This window comes from Pithys albifrons, chromosome 3 (assembly GCF_047495875.1).
Source record: "Pithys albifrons albifrons isolate INPA30051 chromosome 3, PitAlb_v1, whole genome shotgun sequence".
Lineage (NCBI taxonomy): Eukaryota > Metazoa > Chordata > Aves > Passeriformes > Thamnophilidae > Pithys > Pithys albifrons.
The window spans coordinates 5,759,173-5,784,528 of record NC_092460.1 but is presented as its reverse complement, the minus strand read 5'-3'; the positions used below and the strand labels follow the sequence as shown (position 1 = coordinate 5,784,528).

The 25,356-nt window shown below is 39.5% G+C and overlaps 1 protein-coding gene across 4 annotated transcripts in view; it reads right to left on the bottom strand.

The window, feature by feature from the left end:
• Positions 1-481: 481 nt before the first annotated feature.
• The window catches only part of TAFA4 (TAFA chemokine like family member 4), an 82,169-nt gene continuing 57,294 nt past the window's right edge, over positions 482-25,356 (bottom strand). For 2 of the 4 annotated variants that reach the window (XM_071549678.1, XM_071549680.1), the window contains 2 exons: positions 9,859-10,014; positions 6,474-6,625 (listed from right to left, as the gene is read on the bottom strand). In XM_071549678.1, coding sequence (XP_071405779.1) covers positions 6,474-6,625; positions 9,859-10,014 — 308 coding nt within the window. Of the gene's footprint in view, positions 2,635-6,473; positions 6,626-9,858; positions 10,015-25,356 lie in introns of those variants that run through there. The other 2 variants (XM_071549681.1, XM_071549682.1) reach the window with 2 other exon arrangements.

Here is a 25,356-nt window from a genome sequence, read left to right as displayed (position 1 = left end):
TGCAATCTGAGGTTTCCCAGAGATGGCAAACATGATGCTTACAAAAACTGCTCTTCTGAAACAAGCAGATAAACATAACTAAGTCATTTCCAGAGAGAACACATCAAGAATCTGGGATGCTGATCTCTTCTACCAACAGAGCTGCTGGCATAGACTTTGATTTTGCTGTCACTCAGCAGAAGGGCAATGCTGGTGTCAGATACCAGACAAGAGCATTAGAAGAATCAGCAATCCTCGAAAAAGAAACAGGCACACATTACAGCATTTGTGCAATGAGTCAGGGAAAGCTGTAAATCAACCCAAGATGCTCTGGAACAAAACTTCTTCAGGAATATAAAATCTCTGTAATGGACTAAAGGTCTAGGATGGCAAATCATTAATTTGGGATTAATTTCTTATGCTACCAAATTTATGTTGCAGTTTCCCTTTCCTCAGTGGCAGCTAAAGCACCTTCCAGGTGACTATTGCAAGACACGTAATATACCGTACCTTGTTGGGGTAAAATTTAATTAGACATAAGTAGTTGTGGCCTGGCTCTTCATTCAATCACAAATTTATTGGAAAGCAACTTATTTTATTTTTATTTATCCTAGGGGGGAAAAAAGAACAAAATATCTTTTCGCTAAAACTCTTACTTGTCCAATTAGAACATCTCAGCAATCTCAGCACATACCAAAATAAATAAAGAAAGAAATAAATAGCAGTTACGAGTCAACATTGTATGAATGGCAAATGAAAATTATCTTCACTGATGACATCGTGAATATATATGCAAAGAAACTATAGAAATAGTAAAGGTAATTTTAAAATTTAATGAGTAAAATCAAAACAGTGGAAAAATATTAGGAATGTAGAGCTCATTAGGGCAAGCAGAGTTCAGCTGTCCAAGCACAGGGCAAAAAATCTTGTTTATGACTCAGTGAGTACAATGACCACTATGATCCCAGCTGTAATCAAATACATAATTGTAAGTGAACTAAACCAAAGAAATCAAACCCAGAAAACACAGGGCCAGATCTTTCCACCACTGACTCCAATGGAATTAACTGGCTGGATGCTCCTACTCACTCCAGCAGTCAGAAGAAAACAATTATTACCCTGAACAACTTCCCACTGCTGATGGGATCTTTCCCATACACTAGAAAGCTTATGCACAATGACCTATGTTAGTACAACACACTTCCCCCCCCCCTTTTCTGTCTATATAAAAACTAGACGTGTATTGTTACCCTAATATTTACATAAAGCATCACAATGAATTCGGTTGCTGGGTCACCAGCAGTTCATCTGCACAAGAGCCATCTTTGCATTTCAGTCTGTTGCAATGCACAAAAAGATGTCATGGGGAACAGACTGGCTACAGCTTCACCTCTACTCACTGTTCTATTCATGAAGACTGATGGCAAAAAACTGTAACAGGCAAATAAGCAAAACAGCATGAAATGCATCTACAATAATAGGGAACAATTATGTGTCTCAAAAATGTAACCACTTGGAAATTCAGTCTGTCAAGGAACTGGACATTTAATTATTATAATCATTCTAAACAAGAACTAATTGAAATTGAAGATTTACTTTTATCTAGAATTTTGCTTATGAATTTTAAGTATGTTACCTATTAGGATATAACCAGAGCTATGAAAATCCAAACAAATTACTCCCCTTCCAGTAAGCCTTCCTTATGCTGTATAAGCCTGCTTTCCTTTTTTTGAGGCAACTGAATGACTATTTCTAGCTAATGGCTAAATTCTTTTCCATATCTAGATTCAAAGAGGCAAGGAATATGTATACTTTGCTATTCCCCTAGAGAATGGATTTATTTGAGGACAAGAAAAACTATGCCTGATTTCAAATTTTATCCCTTCCTCATGCTTTCCTGCCACCACTTATGAATGTAAAAGTTAAGCTACCTAGAACTATCTAAGGAAATAAATCTAATTGCACAGCTATAACCAAAATATTCCCTACAATAATTGCTACTGATTCTGTAACTTCCATCTTTTCACCTTCATACAACCTTGATAGTTACTAAATCACAGTTGAATATACACTGACAATTTATTAACACAGTCCCATCAACTGACAGCACCAGGATCAGATTTGTGTTTTTATGTTGCACTGTAAGCGAGAAATATCTCAGACAAACCATAGAATCATTTAGGTTGAAAAGGCCTTTAAGATCAGCTGTACCAGTTCTAACATCAGCATTTTCTTTCTATAATCCCCTTGGTTACATTCATAACCTAAACTCATTTAAAACAATTTTACATATCCTAGTGTCATTAAGAAGTGTCCTTGATGCACCACAGAAGTTCAGGTGTGTGTTTCCATGAATTCCAGCCAGGTCTCAGATCCTTGGGAATCCAAGGTGCATTTCAGGTAGAACCAAACATCCTTGATTTTTATCTTGTGAAATTATAATGTACCACTGTAGAGTAAAATCCAGGTTCAGGAGCTGCAGCCACAGTTGAAGGGAGAAGCATTGTCCTTTTAGCTAACTCATTTTGTAAGTTCAAAGAATTAAGTCAATGACTTCATGACATAAAAAGGGTCTCTGTGTAACAACCAAAGAGCAGTTCCACGTGCCATAGTTCTGGTAGTGACCCACAGGTTTAGTCTTGGCTACCGTGTTACCTGTGAGAGAAGAGGAAAGAGTTACCTACACAGAACTGACCAAACAAGGATGACAGCACATGTTTTGTTGCTGCAAAGGAACTGTACTCACATCATGAATGAACTTGCCCCAGCCACACTTTTACACTGTGCAGAGATGTCTCTGCAAGTAAATATTAATTACACTGTTATTCAATAGCACAAGTGAGAATTGCAGATACAGAAACAGCCATTCACTAACAAATTTGCCACCATCATCTCATGGAAATGTCCCTCTATTTTATTTTGCTTCATGTCATTTTCAACACCAATGCCTACAGCACAAATGTATGATTTACATCCCTAAAGACCATTCATGCAAACTGCCACCCATTCTCAGCAGTCCATCTTATGGATGGGAGGGAACCAAGGAACAGACAGTACTGCAGAGGGAATTAAATTGTTTTTGCAGAATAAATCCCTTCCAGACAGCACTTCTCCCACGGGACCCCCACAGTCTCTTCTCCTTCAAACCAAATGCACACTCAGCCAGAGGCTGCAGGGACCTGAGTTTAAGCCTTAACGCGCACACGGGGCACCCAGTGAGGAGGGGTCCTGTTGGATTTCCCAGCCTGGAAATGGATGAGAACAGACACACTGCAAGGAGGAAAGCTGTGTCAGCTCTGCTCTGTAGTGTCTGGATGTGTCACAAAACAGATCAGACACTCAGCAGAGAGAAGTTTTTATTTCCTTCCCTGAGGCAACTGATAGAAGATACAAACTCCTCAGCTTTTCACATTTTAACTGTCCCACTCAGCCAGTTCATCTAAATACTGAGTAGCACCAGCAGCCACCCATGCTTCAGATGTTTCAAGTTATGCTATTTTTACTTTTTTTTTTGTCAAGGAATGAAAAGATAGAGGGCTTAAAATTGATTAAATGGCATTTCCTCTTTCAGTGTATAATTAACCTGTGGAAGCCATTGTCCCAAGTAACACTGATCCCAGGGTCTTAGAAAGCTTTACAAATTGATTACAAATTTAAATGGTAATGAGATTGTCTCTGGTGCATAACAGAAAAAAAAATTAACATAGAATGGATCTCAGTTCTTCCCTTTTAGACATCAGGTAACTATTATACAGAAAGAACTTTATGTACATGTACATTTTCTGTAATTGTCCCAAAGGGGTTTGCTGCTGTGTCTGATTTAAGCACCCCAGTGCTGAGACTTACAGATGGCTGTACAGTTTAGAGTACTGGTCTGACAGCTCACAGTTTTCTTTGTGTAAAATTTTAATAATACACTTAATAAATATTTTGTTGATTTGAGACAAACCTTTGGTTCATTTTCAAAATAAAGAACTAAGTAACATAATACTTTCCTGTTCCCTTTTTACAAGGAGAATTTTCTTTTCTTTCTGTTTTCTACCCAGTTCAATATTTAAGTGCCACAAGCTTCTGTTCAGAATCCAGACTGAACATTGTTCATTGTATTTTTGCAAAAACTGTATCTTGGTAGACAGAGAAAACCACCCACGAGACAGGCAAAATACCTGCAGAGGAAATATAGGTGCCAGGACAGACACTTTAGCACAGCTTCTGCTGTCTAGAAAGCAGATATCTACATGGGAGCTTATCATCCAGGACTTCCTTGAGGTATTGGAGAAAGAAAGAAATCCTCATGGGAACACTCTTGTGCATAAGGGCACAGTCGTGCTGTGAGATCACCCGTTTCTTCTCATGTGAATTGGGAGATTCCCAAAGAACCTGACTTGGATGGAAACATTCCTGCCACTGGGAACTATGAATCCCAGTGAACCCCCTTACAAGTGCCAGTCACTTGCTTATTCTTTCAATTAGATACTCCTCAGAGAAATCTGTGGTGATAAAAACCAGTGCAAAATACACTCCACATCCCAGCAAAACAGGAAGAGTTTAGTGAAACAATATTTGCCCCCATATTGCTGCACCCTGTCCTCTGTTAGCCCTACACTGACTCACTGGAGTTGATGAATTTACACAGGTCTAATTGCAGGCAGGATGATTTGTCCTGCTGCAGCTTTATAAAGACCTGCCTAAACTCATCAGAATGCAATACCACAGTCTGTACTTCTCTGGCTGCAATACTTGTCATGGGCAATAAAACAATCCATGCCAAATTTACCCTTCTATTAGTAAACTCCCACTGACTCAGGCTGTCTCTTTTCCCTGAGTAAGAGCAAAAGTTGCAAACATTTGGTGTATGACTCATGTGGTCAGTTGACTTCAATGAACTAAAGCACAACTGTTCACAGGAAGGAAGAAGCAGCTGCATGAATGAGGACACCTCAGTCCTTCAGTCATCAGTGCCAACAAAGTTCTTTGTTCTGTCCCTCACCCTTCTTGTGTCTATTGAAGGCATCAAGGGTATTTAACTCCGGTGCACTCTTTTCCAATAAGGTCCTTTTGCATAAGTTCCCTGCTTTCTTCTGGTCTGCCCAGAGATGAAGTTGTCTTATTCAATATCTAAAACTTCTACTTTGCCAGCCTGACCCTTCACTGTGATGCTATAATACTACTCCTTATCTACATATGGTAGTTAAAAGTCAGTTCCTGTGAAAAAACTTAAAGGCTGAGGGTAATCTTGATATTGCAGTAACTGACTGCCCGTTACCCACACTGGCTCTAGAGCATGCAGGTCAATTTTCAGGTGCGTTATCCATCACAGAACAGCAGGATCCAGGCACACTGTAGACTGTATCTCTAGTGCCCAATGAATAACACTGATCACAGAATCACAGAATGGTTTGGGTTGGAAGGAACCTTAAAATCATCTAGTTTCAAACCCATGGGACAAGGGTGTCAGCGCCTCTGATCTTCAAAACAGGAATAGGGTTCTGCAGACTGGTTGGCTTGGTCAGATTTTCTCTGTGAGCCTGACACTGTGCCATGTCTGTGGTGGGGCTTCAGACCACCAGTGTCACATCACAGCTGCCCAAACCTTCCAGTGTTCCCTTTCATCCAGAAATTAGTGCAGTTTTCATTACAGCCATTATTAAACAACATTTGGTGACAGTATTTGATTATTGACTCAGACTGTAACCTAATCAACAACATTCATTCCCAGCTAGAATGGGCTGTAAAGGGAAAAGCTGAGCATATGTCTCTGCTTGTTATTGCCTTCTAAAGACTACTGGTTTATGATATATTTAGACATGCAGTTTGCTGGGACTTGTTGAATTTTGATGCACTGAACTAATTTTAAATTGTTAAGCAGACAGAGGACTTGATATTTACTCTCTGATTGCCATTAATTAAGAAATAAGAGGCCATATCAAAGGGTTGTTTGGGGTCTTGTGTTTTTTTGTTTGGTTGGTTTTGGTTGGTTTTTTTTTTGTTGTTGTTTATTTGGGTTTTTTTTAATGGGCTATCTACAGGATGGTCTATAATTAGAAATTATCTGGAAAAAACCTGATTTCCAGTAGTGCTTGGTGTCACACAGTTCCTGCTGCCATCAGTGCAGGTTCTCAACAGCTCCCAAGCCAGACTGGTACTTCAAAAGTTAAAAGGGCTTTCCAGCAGCACAGGATTTTACCAGTGTCACCTGAAGTTAAACACCTTGGAGCCACGTAGTCAGTCTGCAAATCGAAGAATTGATTCTGGAACATGATTATCCCTCCAGCACTGGTCACAATGGAATAGTTTCTTTACCTAATGAAGACTGAAGCCAGGCCTTTTTCAGTTTGACTCCAGGTGTGAAGAGGCTGTTCTGACCCAGTATTTCCCTCTCTGAGAACAATTACATTAATCACTGTTTTCCAAAACACTAAGGAGGCCAGTTCTGGTGCTCACACCCATAGATGCAATACCATATGTAAGAGCCATCAGCAGACCTGCCACCTTTAAATATAGGTGATCTCTGTACTTGCCTTTGTGGTTTTGACTTTATTTCCACTGCTGCAAGACCAACCTGAATAGTCTGGTAGTACTTTACAGTCCTCTCCATCCAAACAGGGGTTCATGTGACACCACCACTTCTGTAAGACAATGGAAGCTAGAAAAGGAAACAGGAAAGAGAAACAAAGTGTCTTTTTTATTACTGCTGTTTTTATCAAGGAGGTTGTCCGTGCTGTGTTCAATTCTTTGATTTCAGAAGGTAGAACCAATTACTGTTTTAATAGTGGATCACACAGTGTGTTTGAGCTAAAATGGTGGTTAAAAAGCATCTCCAGAACTCAGGAGGGTAAATGCCATATGCAAATGCTGAAGACAGGCAAGCACCACCAGAGACTGACTCCAACATTTGAATTGACCTCTGGAAGTGCCTCTCCATCTCCACTGACTACAAAAATGACTTGCCTCCTTCATTTACATGCTTCAGTCAAGTACCTTCTGCAAGGTGGAATGAACCTGAGCCTTCTTGTTTAACCCAGATATGCATATGCAAGACTGGACGAAGAAATGCCAGTTTCTCTCTTCACTGGGTGAGAAAATGGAATTGCACAGAGATATAAGCACATGAGGTCGGTCAGCAAATGGTGTGGGTAAGAATGTGGAAACCACTGGCAAGCATTAGAGTATCACCTGAAAATCTGCTTGCAGTTACACTGCCAGTCTTGCAGTATGTTTTGGAAGACTGCAGTAGGACACCTTAACTGTGCAAATTCACTACTTTTCTACCCTTAAGCCAATTTCTATTTATAAGACCAGGCCGGTTATTTTTACAAATGTAGTCATGAATTTATAAAACTGCTGGTAACAACAGATATACTTGCCACAAAACAGCTGTAAACATCTGCATGCAATTCTCAGTTTTGCATTGTTCATGGGACTTATCAAATCCCAGAAAATTATTATGAAATATATCAGTTCCCAATCCTAAATAATCTAAATTGGATTTCAAAATAAAATATGGCTGAAAATGTTGATCTAGCTAGTCTGCATTATGCTATTATGTGCACAAACTGTTGACTTGCATGCTTTAAAAGATAACACACACTCAAAAGAGATGAACTAAGAAAACGTAACCTACTTCATGTAAAGCATTTCTTTTTAATTTTAAGGCATATTTGTACTTCTGCAACCTTCAATTTAGGGTGACAAGCAGGCAATCTGACATCAGGATGTTGCTGAAATGTTCAGTCAATTACTGTTGTTTTACACTTTCACTCTAAGCCTATGTGTAAAACACTATGACAAAATATCCTTCTGCAATAGCAGTTTGGCTTTTATCAACTAATCTTTCAGTCTCATAACATTATAAAATAAATGTATGAATGAATATGAACTTTCACCAGACATTCGGGTGCCGGATAGTTTGCATTAATGATTGATTTTTGACAAAAACTTGTGTCTCTTTTTGACTGTGTTTCCAAGGAAGTGAGGGATTATTCCCACTTCAGGCATGGTTCGGTCATCTATTTTATCTCTGCTACTTTCTACATTTTTTTCAATTTCTATACCACCTTTATTTCAGGTAAACACAAGTATAGAAGGCCACGATTCCAGATGCCTGGATGATCCTCCAGGTGGAGCAGGAATGAGGAATGGCAAGCCACTGGTGTGCTGGGGCAAGCAAGGCTGGGTGATCCAAGGTAGGAACTTCAGGTGCCAACCAACACATGCACAATCAGCAGCAGAGACACAGCTGCTGACCTAATGTAAATGTGGATATATACTAGTGGATAACATCTGAAATTCAAAAAAAAAATAAAAGACTGCTACAAGCCAATTGCTCTATAAAATCTTTTCTTTTGGTTCAAAAAGTAACTCTATGCTTTGGGTGTATCCTTCTCTTTAAACTCAGGGCAAGCTACAGGCAAATTAGGCAGGCCTACATTCAGGAAAAATGTGCTGAAAAAGAAAGCTAAATATCTGTATCAGACTGTAATATGCAAATTCAAGACACAAACTGTTTCTGGCTTTCACAGTGCAGAAGCCTACTGAAGGCTATGTATAGAGTGGGAGAAAACACATCTAATCCTGGGGCTAAGGAAAGATAGTTATAGTTTCTGTGCTACAGAACTCACTTTAGTCCCAGATGCCTGCAAAAACAAGCAAAGTCCACTAAAGCATTACCCTAAGGGGTGAGAGGGAATCAAAGGCTTCTACTTTAAAAATCAAAATCTTAGATTCATAATACTTTGTTGAATTTACTTTCAACTACTCTTGAAGAAAAAACAGCTACTAAATTCCTTCAGCTACTATTGATTGAATCAAGCTTTTCCAGTATTTATATATTTTTGCCATGGAATGACTATGTCACCTTTGCCATCTTTAAATAAGTTCAAAATAATGCCTGACTTCTATTATATGTAAAAGCATTTCTGCTGTAAAAAAAAAATTCCAAAGAAATTGCATAGTTAGTTGCTTGTATTCTTGAATTACAAAGAATGAAGAAAGACTAAGCACCTAAAAATTAAAAAATAAAAATCTGCCTTCTTATATATGTCTTGAGAACCTCATAAAAGGTTGAGAAAAAAGAACAGATTCACATGAACTTAGAGTTTTATGTCCGAAACTAAATATTTCTGAATGTTAGATTAAAATTGGACTTTGAAGCTTTTGTTTTCTATTTAATTCAAAGGGTTGCGCTTTTTTGTGCAAAAGAATGAAAACACAAGGGTCTAACTTTTATGAATTAATGAAACAAGGGATAGACTAAGGCAACTAGGCCAAATTTTTCCTTCCTCAGGCGGATGTTCCAGCTCAGACACTATCCTGTGCAGCAGTGTGCTTGCCCTACCCTCCAAATTCTAAAATACTTGGGATTACAATACATGGAACTGAATAGACTTGTGGCATCACTGTAGCACTGGTATATCCAGTATAAGAGCCCACCAGGCACATTAAATGGTGAAATGCTGGTCTAGAGAACAGCTCTCAATATCAGATGTCCAAGCACTATCTGCAAGCCCAGACTTAAAGTTGCGTTTATTATCGAGTCAACTTTTAGCCCAGCTATGTCTTAAGACAGCTAGAAGACTTAATATATTAAGCTTGAATTTCTTGGCTTATGCAGATTTCAGACTAGTTTTAAAGGAGACTTCTTGTGTGAAAATCTTAAAGAGTTTTATTGGCACAGACATGAAATGGACAAGTACATATATTAAGAGGATTAATTACACCGGGATTTATGCACAGACTCATTATCATCATTGCACAGAGGTGTTTCCAAAATTAACAAAAGGCAGGATTGTGCCGTAGAGGCAGTGGGAAGTCAAACATCAAGGAGACTAAACTTCTCAAACAATCTCAATGAAGCAGCAGTGCCAGGGGGCTGCTCACCTTCCACGCACGAGGGCTGTGCCCGTGTGGTCCCGGCCACCTGCCCCGGGAAGCAGGAGCACTTCACCGTCTGCGACCGCTCCTCGATCCGGTTCTTGTTGCAGCACCGGTGCACAGCCACCACCTCACATGTGCCCTGCTTGACCTGATGCTGCCCTACGGATGGCAGAGATGAGGGATGGAGAGCAAAACAAAACATCAGTGCAGAAAAAGAAATATTTCATACAGTTCTACAAGATACTGAATCTCCCCAAGCCAGCATGAGCCCCAGGAAGAAAAAGAAGCAAAGCATCTTGTAGGATCTGTCTCATTCCAGACATTTATCCTATTCCTACTAAGTCAATTTTTCAGTCTCTCTTCCCTGGCCTTTACAAAGCCACAGGGAGAAAAGGAGGCTGGAGTAGTCAATTAGATATGAAGATAAGACATGCAGACAGAACACACTCTCCCCTCCTTTGGCTTCCTGTCTCCCATCAGGTTTGATATTTAATTCTTTACCTTCATAAATAGACAATGGACAGGATAATATTTAATGCAAGAGAGACTTATCTTAAATAGTAGGGAAACTTTCTGACACAACAACATGTAAGCATGTTGTTGTCTGCTTGTTGCTTGCAGACAAGAACAAGGTAGGCTGGAAAACTGACAGAGATAGTCAGGTTTTGTCAAAAAAAAACACAAAGGAAAAAAACATATCCAAACTACATGGATTTCTCAAGTTCCCTCCTAGACCATTCTGAAAAAAACTGTGATAAATATTTTATCTTATCGGTTTGCTCTCGAGAGCATTTCTTCACAAGTCACTGTCCCTTATTTCTCTGAGGTTAATTTTCCCCTTCCTCTTGCCTTCACATTTTACCTCACTGCTCCTTGCACCTGACCATTTTCCTCCACTGCCAAACTTACTCTGTCCTGCCTAAAACCCTTTCTCAGAAACTCCACTTCACAAACTCCCCTCCCTCTTTGCATAAGTCATTTCCATGCCCTCACTTTTCTGAGCAGCCTTCAAGTGCTTCATCTTGCATTTGTCTTGTCTTATTTAGAGTAGAACCTTGGAAGGCTCTTATCTATGTTTGTAAAGCACCTTGTAAATTAACAGCACTACAGAACAGGGGGAGTTATTTCATAAGTGAGCTAGACAGAGAGACAAGGCTGAGAATAATAAAAACAGTCACCATCAAAGCAGTACAGGCTCCTGATATGAGAAGAGATGACAGTACAGATATTGGTGGAGGTGTGGCTGATATCAAAAACACAGACTAAAGAAAGGCAGGGGAAAGGGAGACCACTCTTCAGGAACAGAAAATCCTCCAAGCAGCAAACCTGGAGGATTATCCTGTTTCCTATTCACTCCATGCTTGCCCTGTTTGGGCGTTGTTTGGGGTGGGGTTTTTTTTTTGGGGGGGGGGAGGTTTTTTGTTTTCTTCCTTTTTTTGTGGTTTTGTGTTTGTTTGTTTTACAAAATCTGTTGTTAACTAATATCAGACACTTCCTTATAAATGGAATCTTATTGAGGGATTAAGATCACTGTATTTTGGGGTGGAAAATTTGATGAGTTAATTAAATGGGAAATATTAATTTTCAAAATTGTTACTAATGCAAATTAGGCTCCTAAGGAAAAAACAAAACAAACAAACAAAAAAAAGAAGAGTATTTAAATATAAACACATACAGCCTTCGAAAAGGTTGACTTGTCAATGTCCCTTCCTCTGTGTGTTTTGGTTTCACATGTATTTCAAGTAGAGCTGAAATACTTGTGAAAACACTTGGCTGCTGGACTTTTGTTGCCAAACAACCTCAATGGACAAGAAACTATGTATATCGAGCCTTAGAATGGAAATTTATGTTTTACTTGTGCACTCAATATGTGAAAAAAATATATATATTCAGAGATTTTTGCTGTGGTTTTTTTTTCCCCTAAGGAAAAAGCTACACTACTTTAAAGCAAAACAGGTTACAGCAGAAAAACACATAAGGTATTTCACAGAAAGTTGGCAAAATGTTTAAAACAGCATAAAATGTACCTTACAGAGATACTATAGTAAGTTATTTGACAGACTGAATTTTCATGCAAGTACATAATACCCATATCATAAAAAACATGGAAAAAATGAAAACAGCTTCTGGTCTATAGGACAACAGCTTCTCTAAGTCAATATGGAAACCAAATACACAAAAGAGAAAGTGAATTGCCCATTTAATTCCAAATTATTATCCCACAAAACACCTCACATGACAATGCTTAGACATAATAAGGTGGTAGAGGGTTGTGAAATGAGAAGGTTAATTTAAAAGAGTACATTTATCTAATTATCTGTTATTAGTTCTAGAGCCTGAGTCAAAACACTTCAGAGTAAATAGGAAAAATTTCCATTGGTTTCCTACTGTGGTGGTCCTGCATTCACTGGAGTCAACAACAAAATTCCTATTGACTTGAGAAGAGCAAGGTCACAGTCTGGACTGCCCTCTTGAGAAGGAGATTTTATGAGGAAGGGAAGAAAAAGCAAAAATTTTGAACTGTCCAGGCCACATATTTGTGTTTGCATGTATCTCATCTGAAAGACCAAGTGGCCAGGTCTTCTTTTTAATTAAAGTCATTATTCACCCGACATCAGATGCCAAGATAAGAGTAGAAGCCTTTTTTCCAGAAGGTACATCATAAGGATGGAGTAAATCCAGCTCCAACAACAAGCTTGGAGCTGCAAGAATGTCTGTTTTCAAATCCTGCTTCCCTCAGGTGAACAGTCCTGTTAAGAACTCGAACAGATTGGCCCTGGACATACATCCTGAAAACCTGGGGCCCTTTCAATTATGTTGTTTGAATTCTAAAGCAGTGACAGCCCTGCCCTGAAGTACCAGGCAAAATTAAGTTACCTCCTCAATGCACCCTTTGGTTCAGTAGCTGCTTTGGTGTCACTTCCTCGTGCTTTGCAGCTACACAGGCAGGGAAGGGAAGGTGTTCCCTCCCCATCTGCTGGCAGGGCCGGGGTCTAAGCTTTGAAAGCACCACTGCAAGGAAGACAGAACTCTCCTCCCTTGCCCCTAGTGCCCAGCTCCTATGGAGTACAACTGCAAAACAACTAAAAAGCCACAGACATCTGCATGCATCATTTGCATTAATTGGATTGCCCTTGTAATAGTCTTTCCCCTCCTACATGTTCTCATCAATATTTCCTCCTGCTTGTTCACGCACGTCTTGACACTTTTTATTCTGCTGAACACCATAAGCAGTTCTTAATACTCACACATGTCTGTGAACAGATGCTGAACAAGTGCTGGGGGTTAACGTGGTGGCTTTTGGTCCTGTTTTTGTCAGTGTTCAACAATCTAGAGAATAAGCACTCCTATTTGCAGAGTGGCTTTTGCATTTAAGAAAACTCAAACAGTATCTTAACCAGCCATCAACTCATCCTATTCCTGCCTAGATCTACTGAAACCTGTTTTATCTGCATTCAGATATCCAAAGGCAGTAAAAAAGAAGGTTTAAGGATATTCTCCTGCATGTTTTAATATTTATCTTGGACTAAATAAACTTCCATCTCAGGTTTAAAGCACATTTAGGGTATAGCTGAGAGTGTACAGACAGAAACACTCAAGAACAGCCTTACAGTACTTTGTAATTGATGGAATCTCTGGGAGCCAAGTCATTTGAGGATCAGGGACTGAAGAGTTTTTAAAATGTGAAGATCACACTAAGTGAATTCTATGCTGGACACATCAGAAAAGCCATTTCAGGGAGAATTGCAGTGAGAGAATGGGATAAAGCCAGGCTGTGGGAAGCAAAGCCCATAAATTCATAGCTCATCACCTGTAAACCTATTCAGATCCACAACCTTAGGGCTGTCAAAATTTGTGGTGGAAATTCAGTTACATCTTCACATTTATATAAGAGAACTGCAAGAGAGGTACATTTTATCAGCAACCCATCCAGAGAAAGGTTCCTGTCATGGAACACCTCCCCAATAAGGCAGACAGAACATCTGCCAGCCAGGCACTGCAGGGGATGGGGGATGAGTGTTGGGAACTGGGGGGCTCTGGGTTACCTCTGATCAGGAAGTTTGGCACGTGTTGCTATCCACATCCCAGTTTCTGTACAGCTTAGCTTTCCTAGAAATACCAGTGTTATTCAAATTCACTGAGGGCTCTCTCTCTCTTTCCATACAGGGCACAGAGAAAATGGCACAGGGCTCCCTAATGGAAGCAATCTCCAGGACACGCCCTGCAGTGAATTTTGCTGCCTTCCATAATGAGATATCTACAGATAACAACAGCCCTTGGGTGCCCAAGCCCAGAATGCCTCTTAATGACCTCAAGGATTGGCCGTATGAGGGTTCTGTGACCATTTCTTTGTTATCTTTATAGTTTCCAGCCCAGAAGAAAATACCATGCAGAGCTATGAGACAGCCCCCATAGTGCCTCAGAGAGCACAGTCATCACCTCTGAAGAACAAGAAAGTACAAATCAGAAAGTTACTGGCTTGTACATTACAATCCAGTACAAGTGTTGTGAGTAGAGTTGACTCAATAATCACCACTGAACTGTTTATTCTCATTTTAATGCTTTTTTTTTCAACTAACATATTTGACAAGACCTTATTTTCACTTTCTTCATAAAAGTCAGAGGGCAGATACTCAGTTAAAGCTTCTAAAACTCTTTGAAATGTTCAAATGAGAAGAGGGAGATACAATTATTATTAATAAAATATCGAACATCATAGTGATGTACTTCAAAACTACAAGGAACTTATCAAAGAAAGAGGAAGGGTTTCAGAAGGTTGCTAACTAGTTCTGTCCACATCCATTTCATCTCTGTGACTAATCCTAATCACTCCCAAGGAATGGTGCTTCAATGCAATATATATGCAGGCAGCATGCCTCCATCAGAAATTCTGAGCAACCTCCTCCTTTTCTAATTTCTTAGATAAGAAACATAAAGAAAAAATAGATTTAAAGAGAGTTTTTATCTCTGTTTCATAAGCTGCCACCTCTGATGAAAACAGCAACTATCCTGGGGAGAGCAGCACATCTGGAGAGCAGGACAATATGAGCCCAGCTCAGCACATTCCTCAGAAAGCCTCAAAACCAACAAGCTTTGTCTGCACAAAATCAACTGCATCACTTATTTAAAGGGTAAGAGGATGGCTGTCAATGGGAAGACGAACAGCTTTGGAACCAAACATCACAGACAACATTAAGAGAAACAAGTGAGTTTAAAAGTCAGCACTGGAAAAGGAAAGCACTCTGAAATGTTTGGTGCCAGTTCATCATCTTGTTCTGTTTTCATTTCGTGTTGGCTTTTGTTTACAAATACATGAACCCACAGAAGCACACAACAGAAGGCAAATATTGTTAGAAAAACATGTATATTAAAGGAAATAATATTTGCCATTTTTCTTATTATTTACCCATGTACTTACAAGACCCTCTCCAGCTCATGGGGTGGTATTTTTTGGGTGGGGGAAAGCAAAGAGGTGTTTCTAAAGATAAAAACTCTTTTCAAGAGCAGAAGCTAGAAGTCATTGAGAGGTAGAATTAACACACCATCTTCCAGACTGAGAATTTCAGCAGAGTTTTGCTCTACTGCCATCCCATCAGCCACTGGATTTTTTTTCATAGTTTCACATTCATGTCACAAGGTTCTGACATAGATGTTCTTCTTCCTCAAGGATATACAATATATTTTTATATATACACACACTCTCATAAATTGCCTCTGTATATACAAACCAGTCCAGTTTCAGTTTTAGAGTTGAACTTTCAAATTGATGCCAGTAAGGGACTGCTCAGAGACAGTCCAGAACTGTCACAAAATCCCAGTTCAACTTCTCTAGGAATAAACAGACAAGAAATATCTTCTCAGAATCACCTGCTCATGATGGTAGGCAGAGTAAAACGTAACACATACAACAAAAGAAAAAAAAAAGAAAAAAAGGGAGCAAGGAATTCAGTTCATTATCCATTACTGTCACACCTCTCAAATACAAAGCAGTATTGTGATTCTCAGAGCTAACATCTGGAATGAAAAAAGCAAGGAAAGATATGATCTTCCAGATGAAGGAGTAGAGGTTGATGCTTCCACAACGTGCAGATTTCAAACCAAGGAGTTTCTTTCTCACAGCCCAGAAAGTCACAGCTTTTGTTTCAATCAAGGCATTTGTGCTTCATCACTTGTGGAAACCAGGAGTGAGCTATGTGCAAAATCACAATCAGCATTTTAACTGGGTAACCAAGGAACCAGCCCAGAACCACTTTAACTGGTGTAGGATAAGAAGAGACACTCGAGGCAAAAAATTCTCTAAATAAGTAACTAATTAGAAAGGAACCCTAGAGGCACAGTAGATGTAGCTGTGTATTTGAAAGAAGGTGAGTGACCTCAAACCCTGATGCTGAGACCCAAAGAGTTAATGAAATCAAAAGCACAACCCTTGAGTGCAGGTGGAAGAACATGCTGACACAGCTGGAGAAAGCCATGTAAGAGTGAATTCTTTGGTGAGTGTCAGAGGTCACATCCATATGGAGATTGAAGTCCCCTGGAATAAGTAGCATAGGTGACCTTAGATCAGACACGAGCATTGAGGCTTCTGCAAGGAATGAAGCATTAAATCTGAGTGGTCAATAAATCAAAACAGCTGAGAAGGTGCTGTAAATAGGGGAGAGAGGAGGGAAAAGCTGCTGCAGATGGAAAGGTGGATGAAGGGTGACCTGGAAGCAAAAACAAATTAAAACATGAGTGTCTCTCCCTGCCAGAGTGCTCTGGTGAAGTCAATCAATAAGGACTGCCTTTCAGCTGGGCAACAATATTCATCCTGGTTCAAGTACACATGTCACTTGTACAAAGGAAATCCAAGGGCCTAAAACCTCATAATGTACCTCAGAGCAGAGCAGTGCTAATCATTTCCTGAGGGGAACTTTGTACTGTGTGGCTATTTCAGGTGAGGCAGAGAAGAAAATACAAAGGAAAGATTTGGTTTTCAATCATAACTTGTAGCAAATGAGCACCACTGTGCTCTGTAATACAGAAGTATTTCCCATGTGTCCCATTAACATTCACTCTTGCTATTACATGCAGACCACTCTTTTTCTCTCATTTGTTCCTTCCTTCACAAATTTATCATGAGAGAAAGGGAAAAAGAACGAACTACTCCCTAGAGAGATTTCTGCTTGCCTGAAGAAAGCAGGTACACACACAGCCATACAGGCCAGGCTCACAGTTACTCACCAGTTTGTAAGCAAAAATTAAATTTTCTGCCTCAATTTGAGAGCTGTTGGCCTCTAAAAACAGGGCTGTTCCTGCCAGAGGAAAGCAAAAATAGCATACCTGGGACCACAAATTGGGAAAGACTGTCCCATTCACATCAATAATGAAGCCATCCTGACCAAGATGTCACTTACACAGCCCTTGCAGGCACCAGGAGCTCACTGTCCCCAGAGCCTGCTGCCATTTGCAGCTGCTCTCTATGCCCAAGATCAGAACTGTGCTTGTACAGCTTATTACTGCTCATCTCTGGCATGCCAGAAGTTTGTTTAATAGTACCATAACCTTTAAGAAATTAAAAAAAAAAAGAAGAAAGAAATAAAAGCTGTTAAATCTGTCTCATGCATGCAACAAAATATATTTTAAGGATTAGGCCTTGTGCCTTTCTGAGCATTCCTTCATCACCTGGAATATCTAATGATCATTTTGGGCTTAGTTCTGTAAAACAAACATTTGTAAGCTACTAAATACCAGAGGTATTTTTAAGCAACTTCAAGGTCATTCATCAGACAAGAATGGTATTTGTTTAGAGGACATGAAGCACTAATTGTCATCTAAGCCATTAGGCTCTGCAGATTAAGTAAAAGGAAGCTGCCAGAAAATGAAGTAGATGTTTGGGAAAGAAGAATTCTCTTCATTGCAAGTGAAAATTAAATCTTTATTCTCATGTCCAAGTAGAATTGGTAAAACTGGGGAGGGCAAGCAAGGAAATGTGTAGTCTGTTCCATTTCAGTGCTCAAAACAACTCATATTTACAAGGTAAAAAGAAGTTCTGATTTTCTGAGTTTGAAAAGATGTTTCCCTCCTTAAATTACTTTTATGGAACAGTAAAGTACTAATATTGTGCCTCAATTCGGCAATTAGAGGTAGGTAAATAAATAATTATTCATTAGTTAACCTTCATTTGAAATCTGCTCCAGAAAGATCCAGACATAACTACTGTCATTACATGGTGTGGTTAATGAAAGTTCTTCTAGTTGTCCTATTTGACAGTCTTAATTTAGAAGACTGACTTTGGCAATGAATCTCTTTGCCCTAATTGCTCTGTGTTTATTGAAGTCATACAGCAGCATTTGTTGCTACTGGAAGAATTGCCTTTTGCAAAATCCAGAACCAGCAGATAAGACTGAGTTTAAATAACAGATTTCACTGCTGAAGTGAGATGAAATTTTCATGCAATAGGCAAATCAGGCAAACAGAACTCTGAGGAACATTGCAAGCAATCAGATCAGTTAACTCACTGTCCACCAGGCCATCAGCTCCTCTTTAATCACCAAAAAAACCCCTATGTCTTGATCACCACTGATTAATTGTTTTCAAAGTTTGTCTCATTTTATATCAGCTCTTATACAGCTGTAATGATTATCTTGGGTTTATCCCATGGAATAGGCAAGGAAAGCATCACAGCAGTACAAGTACAAGATCCAACTGCCAGTTAAGCAGTAACAGGTCATGGAAATAAATTGCACAAATGCGTTTTTTATTCTGAGTATCATGAGCACTTTTACATTGTTTCAGCATGTGCAGTCTGGATCCAAACTGGCTGAACAGCTAATTGAACTTAAGCAATTTTAACTACTATATCTATAAGTGCAAAGCATAAGTGAGGTTTCCAGAATGTTAAAAGACATTTTTAGTCACCATTGTTGAATGATGAGAATATATAGAAAAAATAACACTGCAAAGTGACACCACTTTATGCCACTTTGTAACAGTGAAAGAGGCAATAAATATGTATAAAATACAGGCACAATGAAATAAAGTGAGAATCAGAACCTGATAGCAGCTTCCCATAGGCCCACATTTAAACTCATGACCCTGACTTACACTGCTAATGACAGGATCATTATTTAAAAGGTCAGAATTCAGAAACTGTGAGGGTTTGCACATTTCCTATTTCATACTGATGACACTCTGTCAAAGCTTCATTAATACTTGGTTTTCTTTTCAAGATTTTGCAGCTCTCTTGAGCCTCTCAACTTTTGCTTTTTAATCTTCTTTACCTAAGAATAAAGGTTCAAGTCCAAAATTTTAACATTTCAGTTGCAAAGAAAATTCCCAGAGAAGTGCATTTCAAAGAGCAAATCTGGAGATCTTTTCTCAATAACTGTGTCCGTGCACAAGTGGGTGCTGCCACAACACACACCACGCTGCTCTTTCACCTTGTTTCCTCCATTTTATTCATATTATTAACCTATAATATTATGCACCAAAAGGTGTTTTAAAAGACAGTATATCCTTGTTCTACCCAAATTTAGCTTTTCTCATTTGGTGACTAGCAACAATAAAGATATTTCTCCCAGGATTACAATGTGAGTTGCTGTGGAAAAGCTGTATCAGTCAGTAAAAACAAATTGTTAATGGTCCCTTCCCAGAAATAGAAGAGCTACAGGTTCAAATGTTCTTTTCCTGTTTCATACACCCCCTTCCAAGCACCCAAGAATACAACTCTTCGTCCAGTTTTACTGAAAGTGACAGTCCTTAACAATTATCAGGTAGATTTTGTATTTTACTTAAGCCATTTATCTTGAAGTGAAAAGTTATGTATTAACTTTAAAATGGTACAGAAACCACTGTATCCTGTAATTTGTACAAGAGGAACAAACACGTCATAACTTTGACAGAAAGAGACTGCAACTCTGGGAGAAAGTCCGACAGTTTGATCCTCAGATCATGTTCAATCCTCACTGTCATGACTTAGAGGACTAAGAAAGCTCTTGACTTGTGCAGATTATTGTATTTGGAAGCTGGTTTTCTGCCATGAAATGGAAATTTGCTCCCCAATAACTGAGCACATTTCTTTTGTAATGTAGCAGCTGCAATAATAGCATGTCCCTACACCTGTAGATAACCAGACAGACACTGGATTTGCTCCAGGACACTTGCCAAAACAAATTTAGAGTGGCAGCTCAAAGCTGGTAAAATTGAAGGGAAAGTCTCAAATTCCCAAGGGCTTTTAAATATCCATCCAGTTCTTATGTTGGCAATGAAATATATTTAAAATCATTGAAAATAAGATGCTTTAATAGCAGGAAGACACTTGGATACCTTTCTAGGTGTTGGCCAAAAAAGAAAAAGTCAGGGAAAAAAGGGGCCACGCTTCATTCACCACAGAAGAGAGGGATTAGTCTTTTATCAGGAAGACTTGTCACAGCTGCAGACCTGATGTAGTGAAATTGTCCCTTGAATGTATCCCAGCCAGCTTGTCAGATTTGACAAACTTTTACTCCTACCAGAAAACAACAGGCTTCCTCACCTGGTGAATTTTCCCTTGGCCCTAATGAGAGCATCAGCAAACATGGAGATGAATTAGAATAGTCATTAAGGAGGCAGAGCATAAAAAATGAGCCACAGGAAAGGTCAGAGCAATGAGGGTGAATGAGGAAGAGCACGTGCCCTGTCACAACCACTGCAGATGTGAAGGAAACAACCAGGGGAGAGAAGCAGATGTTCCTGTTAAAGCTGTGCAAGTTTGATGGCTGCTTTCAAGGATAATGGAGCAGCCATAGGTGGCAGGAGAGGGCATGCCATTAACTTACACAGTGCTGGTTAGGCTCCCCCAAGAGCCATTGACTTTAACAGCAATGCTCCACCATCTCCCTGTCTGAGAAAGTTTAAAGGTGACCTGGTACAGTTGTCATTAGTTCCACTCTTTCCACAAAGATGACACACTAATTAAAACAGTTGGATTTTTTCCTCTTGCAGTCTGTGTGTTACAAACTGGAAACTTTTAACAGGTTTCTCCTAATCATATTCTCTAAAGAAATTCCAAGTCAACATTTTATACTGATTTTTTTTTTTACCTTTGAAAACTGTGTTGACTTTAACTTCTTAGAAAACAATTTCTGGTATAGTTGGCTTGTCTTGATCTCAAAACATACACTGACTCTTTTGCCAAATAAGTTGCCAGAATGTTAACTAGCTTTGAAAATCCATGGACATTGTGAGGGTATATACAGTGCCATGTATAGTGTACTTCTGGCACTTTCCTGAGCTCAATATCTCACAAGGGACAGGGTAGGGAGAACCAACAGGCATTGTTTGTGAGAGCTGTCCAGAAAACAGCAGCAACTTCACAAAGGCACATTTCTCTGCAAAACTCCTTGCTTGGAGACACTGAGAACCCAAGCAAAGGTCAGTTTAATCTGTAGTGAATCACAGCAGTAGGAGTCAGTGACAACTGCATTAGTGCCACTGTTGATAACGAGCTCTGAGGTCCTTCACAGTCTGTACAAGATACCTGCAGGACATGCCATGGAAAAAAGACTTCCCTTCCATCCACACCTGCTCAACTCATGATATTTTCAGAGCTCCCTAGGACATGGTGTGTGGTTGGACTGCCTCTCACACTGTCCTTCGAGCCTGTAGATGTGAACTTCTACCAGCCTCTCCTTTAAACATGAACTACTGTACTGTCTCCTGCCACCCTCCCTGCAGGGCCCACCATAAGTGCCCAGCAGGCAGCTCTCAGCAGCAGTGCCATTGGCCAGAGTCACACTGATCTCACTCAGTCAGCACAAGAAAAGGAACAGCAGAAATTCTGTCTCCTGTCTAGATAAGAGGGAAGGAGACAGCCAGAAAGAAAACCACATCCACAGCAATCTTTCTTCAGTGGGTATGTGCCTACTAACCCTGAGATCTCCAGCTAATTTCAGACTAAGTACCTGCCTGAAGGCACTTCCCAACACCACCAGGCAGATCTGGATTAGGAGCAATGACCTTGAGGTAAAAGGCTCTCTTATCTCATTACTAATCCATCAAGTCTTCCTAATCTCATGTGATTGCATCTCGTAATTATTTACAAGCATCTCTTTTGAGCACAAGAAGTTACAAGATTTTCTTTATAGTGACTGTCCACCTTCTGAGCAGGCAAACTTGACCATTTGAGATCAAGCAATATAATTAACAGATTAGTTTCTGTGCTACCAGTTCCACAAAGAGAACTCAATTGTCAGCACGCTGACAGTCCTGGATAGTCCAGTTTAATTCCAGCCTTGCAAGGAAATCTTGTAAGGAAAATAACTTACCCACATGGAGTACCATGACTTGACTTCTTTAATAAAATAGTCTGAGCCTCATAATGTAAAAATACCTACATTTCTGCGTTAATAAAAATATGAGTTTTGCTTTAAAAAGTTATACAATTTTATTGGTAGGGAAAAGGCAGGGTGGTATTCAGCATGGAAATGTTGAAAAATAAATGGCTCTTCAAAAGTCTTTTGTCACTTTATTTATAATTTATTGCCTGTAAGCTTTCTGTTTAAATGCTCCTAACAAAATAATTTACTTTTTACTTCTGCATTACATATGAAATATGTAATAATTTTAATTGCAGTTTCCAACAAGATGTTTCTAAGAATGCAAAAATGGCAGTCTAGAAGCTAAGGCAAAATTTCCCTTTATTTTTGGGCAAAGGTTAAGGGAGACAAAAAATGTGGAAGATTTAAAAGATTCTAGAATTAGCATAAAAAGTTATTTAGTTTAAACATGAAAATACAGCAAAAGATACATTCTGCTGTGAATTACTGGCTGTGATAAGGTAGGATGTATCCACTATGAATATTTTAATTCATTCTGAAATTGGTGGCAGATAGCCTGAGGTTATCATAAATATGTACACTTTAGATGTAGCCTTAGCTGAGAAGGTATCCAGCTACAGCAACATAAACCCAGAAGAGTTCAGTTACAAACACAAAGGCAGGTTTCCCACTATCATATTCCAAGCACTCTGTGCTCTGAGAAGCTGCAAAATAATGATCTTTAATCACAACTCAGAACTATACAGCAGATTAGACCAGTTTGCTGACAGTCAATATGTTCATAATTTGATCTGGCCATGTATAGAGTATTTCTAACTCCAAGTTGTACAAAGCATTGTTTTACAAGGGCCAGCACCAGAGAGAATTAGACCTTCAGATATTAAAAACACCTGACACTTCCCTTAAAATAGCCTACTTTTACTGAAGGAAATTTGCCATGCATGTTTTCCTAAAAAAGCAGGCAAGTACCAGAACAAACATCCATGCCCAGCACTTAGTGCCACATGGGGTGACCAAATGACACATTTCAGCATTCCTTTTTCCTCAGGAACCATTTTAATGTGAACACATCCTAGAGAAAAGAGCTGAACAATTAATCCTTCACAAAGATGAGACACCCCAGGCACCATGAAAACTCCAAGACAAGCAGCATCCATGTGAGGGTCACTGAGCCACAGGTTGTGCATTGGTTGTGGATGGGACAGTCAAAGAAAAGTGTGAATCATCAAATCATAGAGTGGTCTGGATTGGAAGGGACCTTAAAGACCACCACATTCCAACTCCCTGCCATGGGCAGGAACACCTTCCACTAGCCCAGGTTGCTCAGAGCCACATCCAGCCTGGCCTTGAACACTTCCAGGGATGGAGCATCCACAATTTCTTCGGGCAACTTTTTCCTGTACCTCACCACCCTCACAATAAAGAATTTCTTTCAAATATCCAAACCAAAGCTACTCTCTGTCAGTTTGAAGCCATTCCCCCTTGTCCTACAACCACATGCCCTTGTAAATAGTGTCTCTCCCTCTTTCTCACAGCCTCCCTTTAGTCCTCACAAGGATTTCTCTGCTGCCTCTCCACAAAGCCCACAGCACAGTGTGTTTTGATGGACCCAATGGGCAAAAGATTCCCAGCAGAAACACTTGGAGAAGCTTTCAAGTATGGCTTCCAACCTGGCTGCAGAAATTCTGCACCTGAAGGACTTAACCACTGTATTAAGCACAAATTTTGCTCCTTTCCTAAGTTTTAGGTACGAGTGCCTTAAATGTCAAGCACCTTAGACACCAATAGTAAAAACCTCAGAGCACCAATGCCCTCCTGTTAGCTCCAAAGGCTGCCCTTTTCCCCTCCTCTTGAAACCCATCCAGCCTGGGAACTCTGGTGGATTTGTTCCCAAGGTGCTCTGGCTTCACATTCATTCTCTCACACAGGCAAGGCACTGAGAGCACTGATTTGCCACCTGTGGGTATCCTTTACAATCCAAGGAACAGCAGGGCATGTGGAAAGAAGAACTCAGCTCCCTTCCTACTGAGAAGTATTTCCTTTTTCACCTTGTACTCATCAAATTTAACTATTAGACACGAAATCAGACATGTTATTTGGCAACAAACCTGACATATATTTGCAATGGTTCAGAACAAAAACAGTCACTTATCTCCAGGGTGCAGTATCTTGAAAATCATAACTTGTTTTTTCTTATTTTATTTATTTTGAATAATTGACATATTGGGAAGTTTAGTAATATGCTGTTATTTAAAAACCACTGAAATTGAATAAGAGAATAGATTTCTATTTCTTCTAAAGTTCTTCTTGGGTCAAACCAGAGTAGTTTGGGGTTTTTTAATTAACTTTTTATATGTCTATCAAAGTTCAGTAAGAATTCCAGTATAGAATAGGGAAAATCTGTTAATCTAGACCACATAAAGCCTGAAAATACTACAGTAAAAAATCAGATATATTTGTGCATGAAGCATGTTGTCAAAATTGGGACTACCTCCTTTAAAAGAATTTCTCACCTAGTATTTCTTCTCCTAATACTATGAGAACAGTGTTATGACTGATCATGATTCACTGCTTAAGGCACAGGTGACTTTCAGATGAGAGGTGGATGGCAATTACTGGGAGGAATAGATTCTGTTTTAGAGACTCAACATGCTGCCAGTCTAACATATTATGTTTGTCAGATTTTAAGTAATTTTAAGCATGTGGATAGAGGTGGATTATTGGGTAGTTTATGTTTTAAAGCACACAGACCATTTATAGGGACTTACTGTTAGAGGTAGAAAGCAGCTTTGTTTGCAGGATTCTGTGAATGGCTTCCCCAGATATCCTCACACTGCAAAGCTGATGCTTTTATGGAGCTCAACAGGGTCTCTCTTTCTCAGCTGCCACCTCAGACTATGCAACAACCCAGAAAGTGATGAATTAAACTGTTGAAAGAAGAGGCTGTAGCAGGGAGTGACCAGTTTGCAGCTACAGGTAGAGAGAAAACACAGAACCTGGTTTCTTTTAATAAGCAATCACGCCTTGGGTGTAAAAGGAAATACAACGTGGTTTATGTTTTGTCTTCACCAGTTCTGAGCCGAGACAGGCAATTAGGCAAAATGAGAATGGAGTCAGTGAAACGATGTGTTATTTGTTTATTATACACTAACATCTGATAGAGACTCCACAGAAACAAAATCCCTTCCTGGAGGTCTTTGCCTTC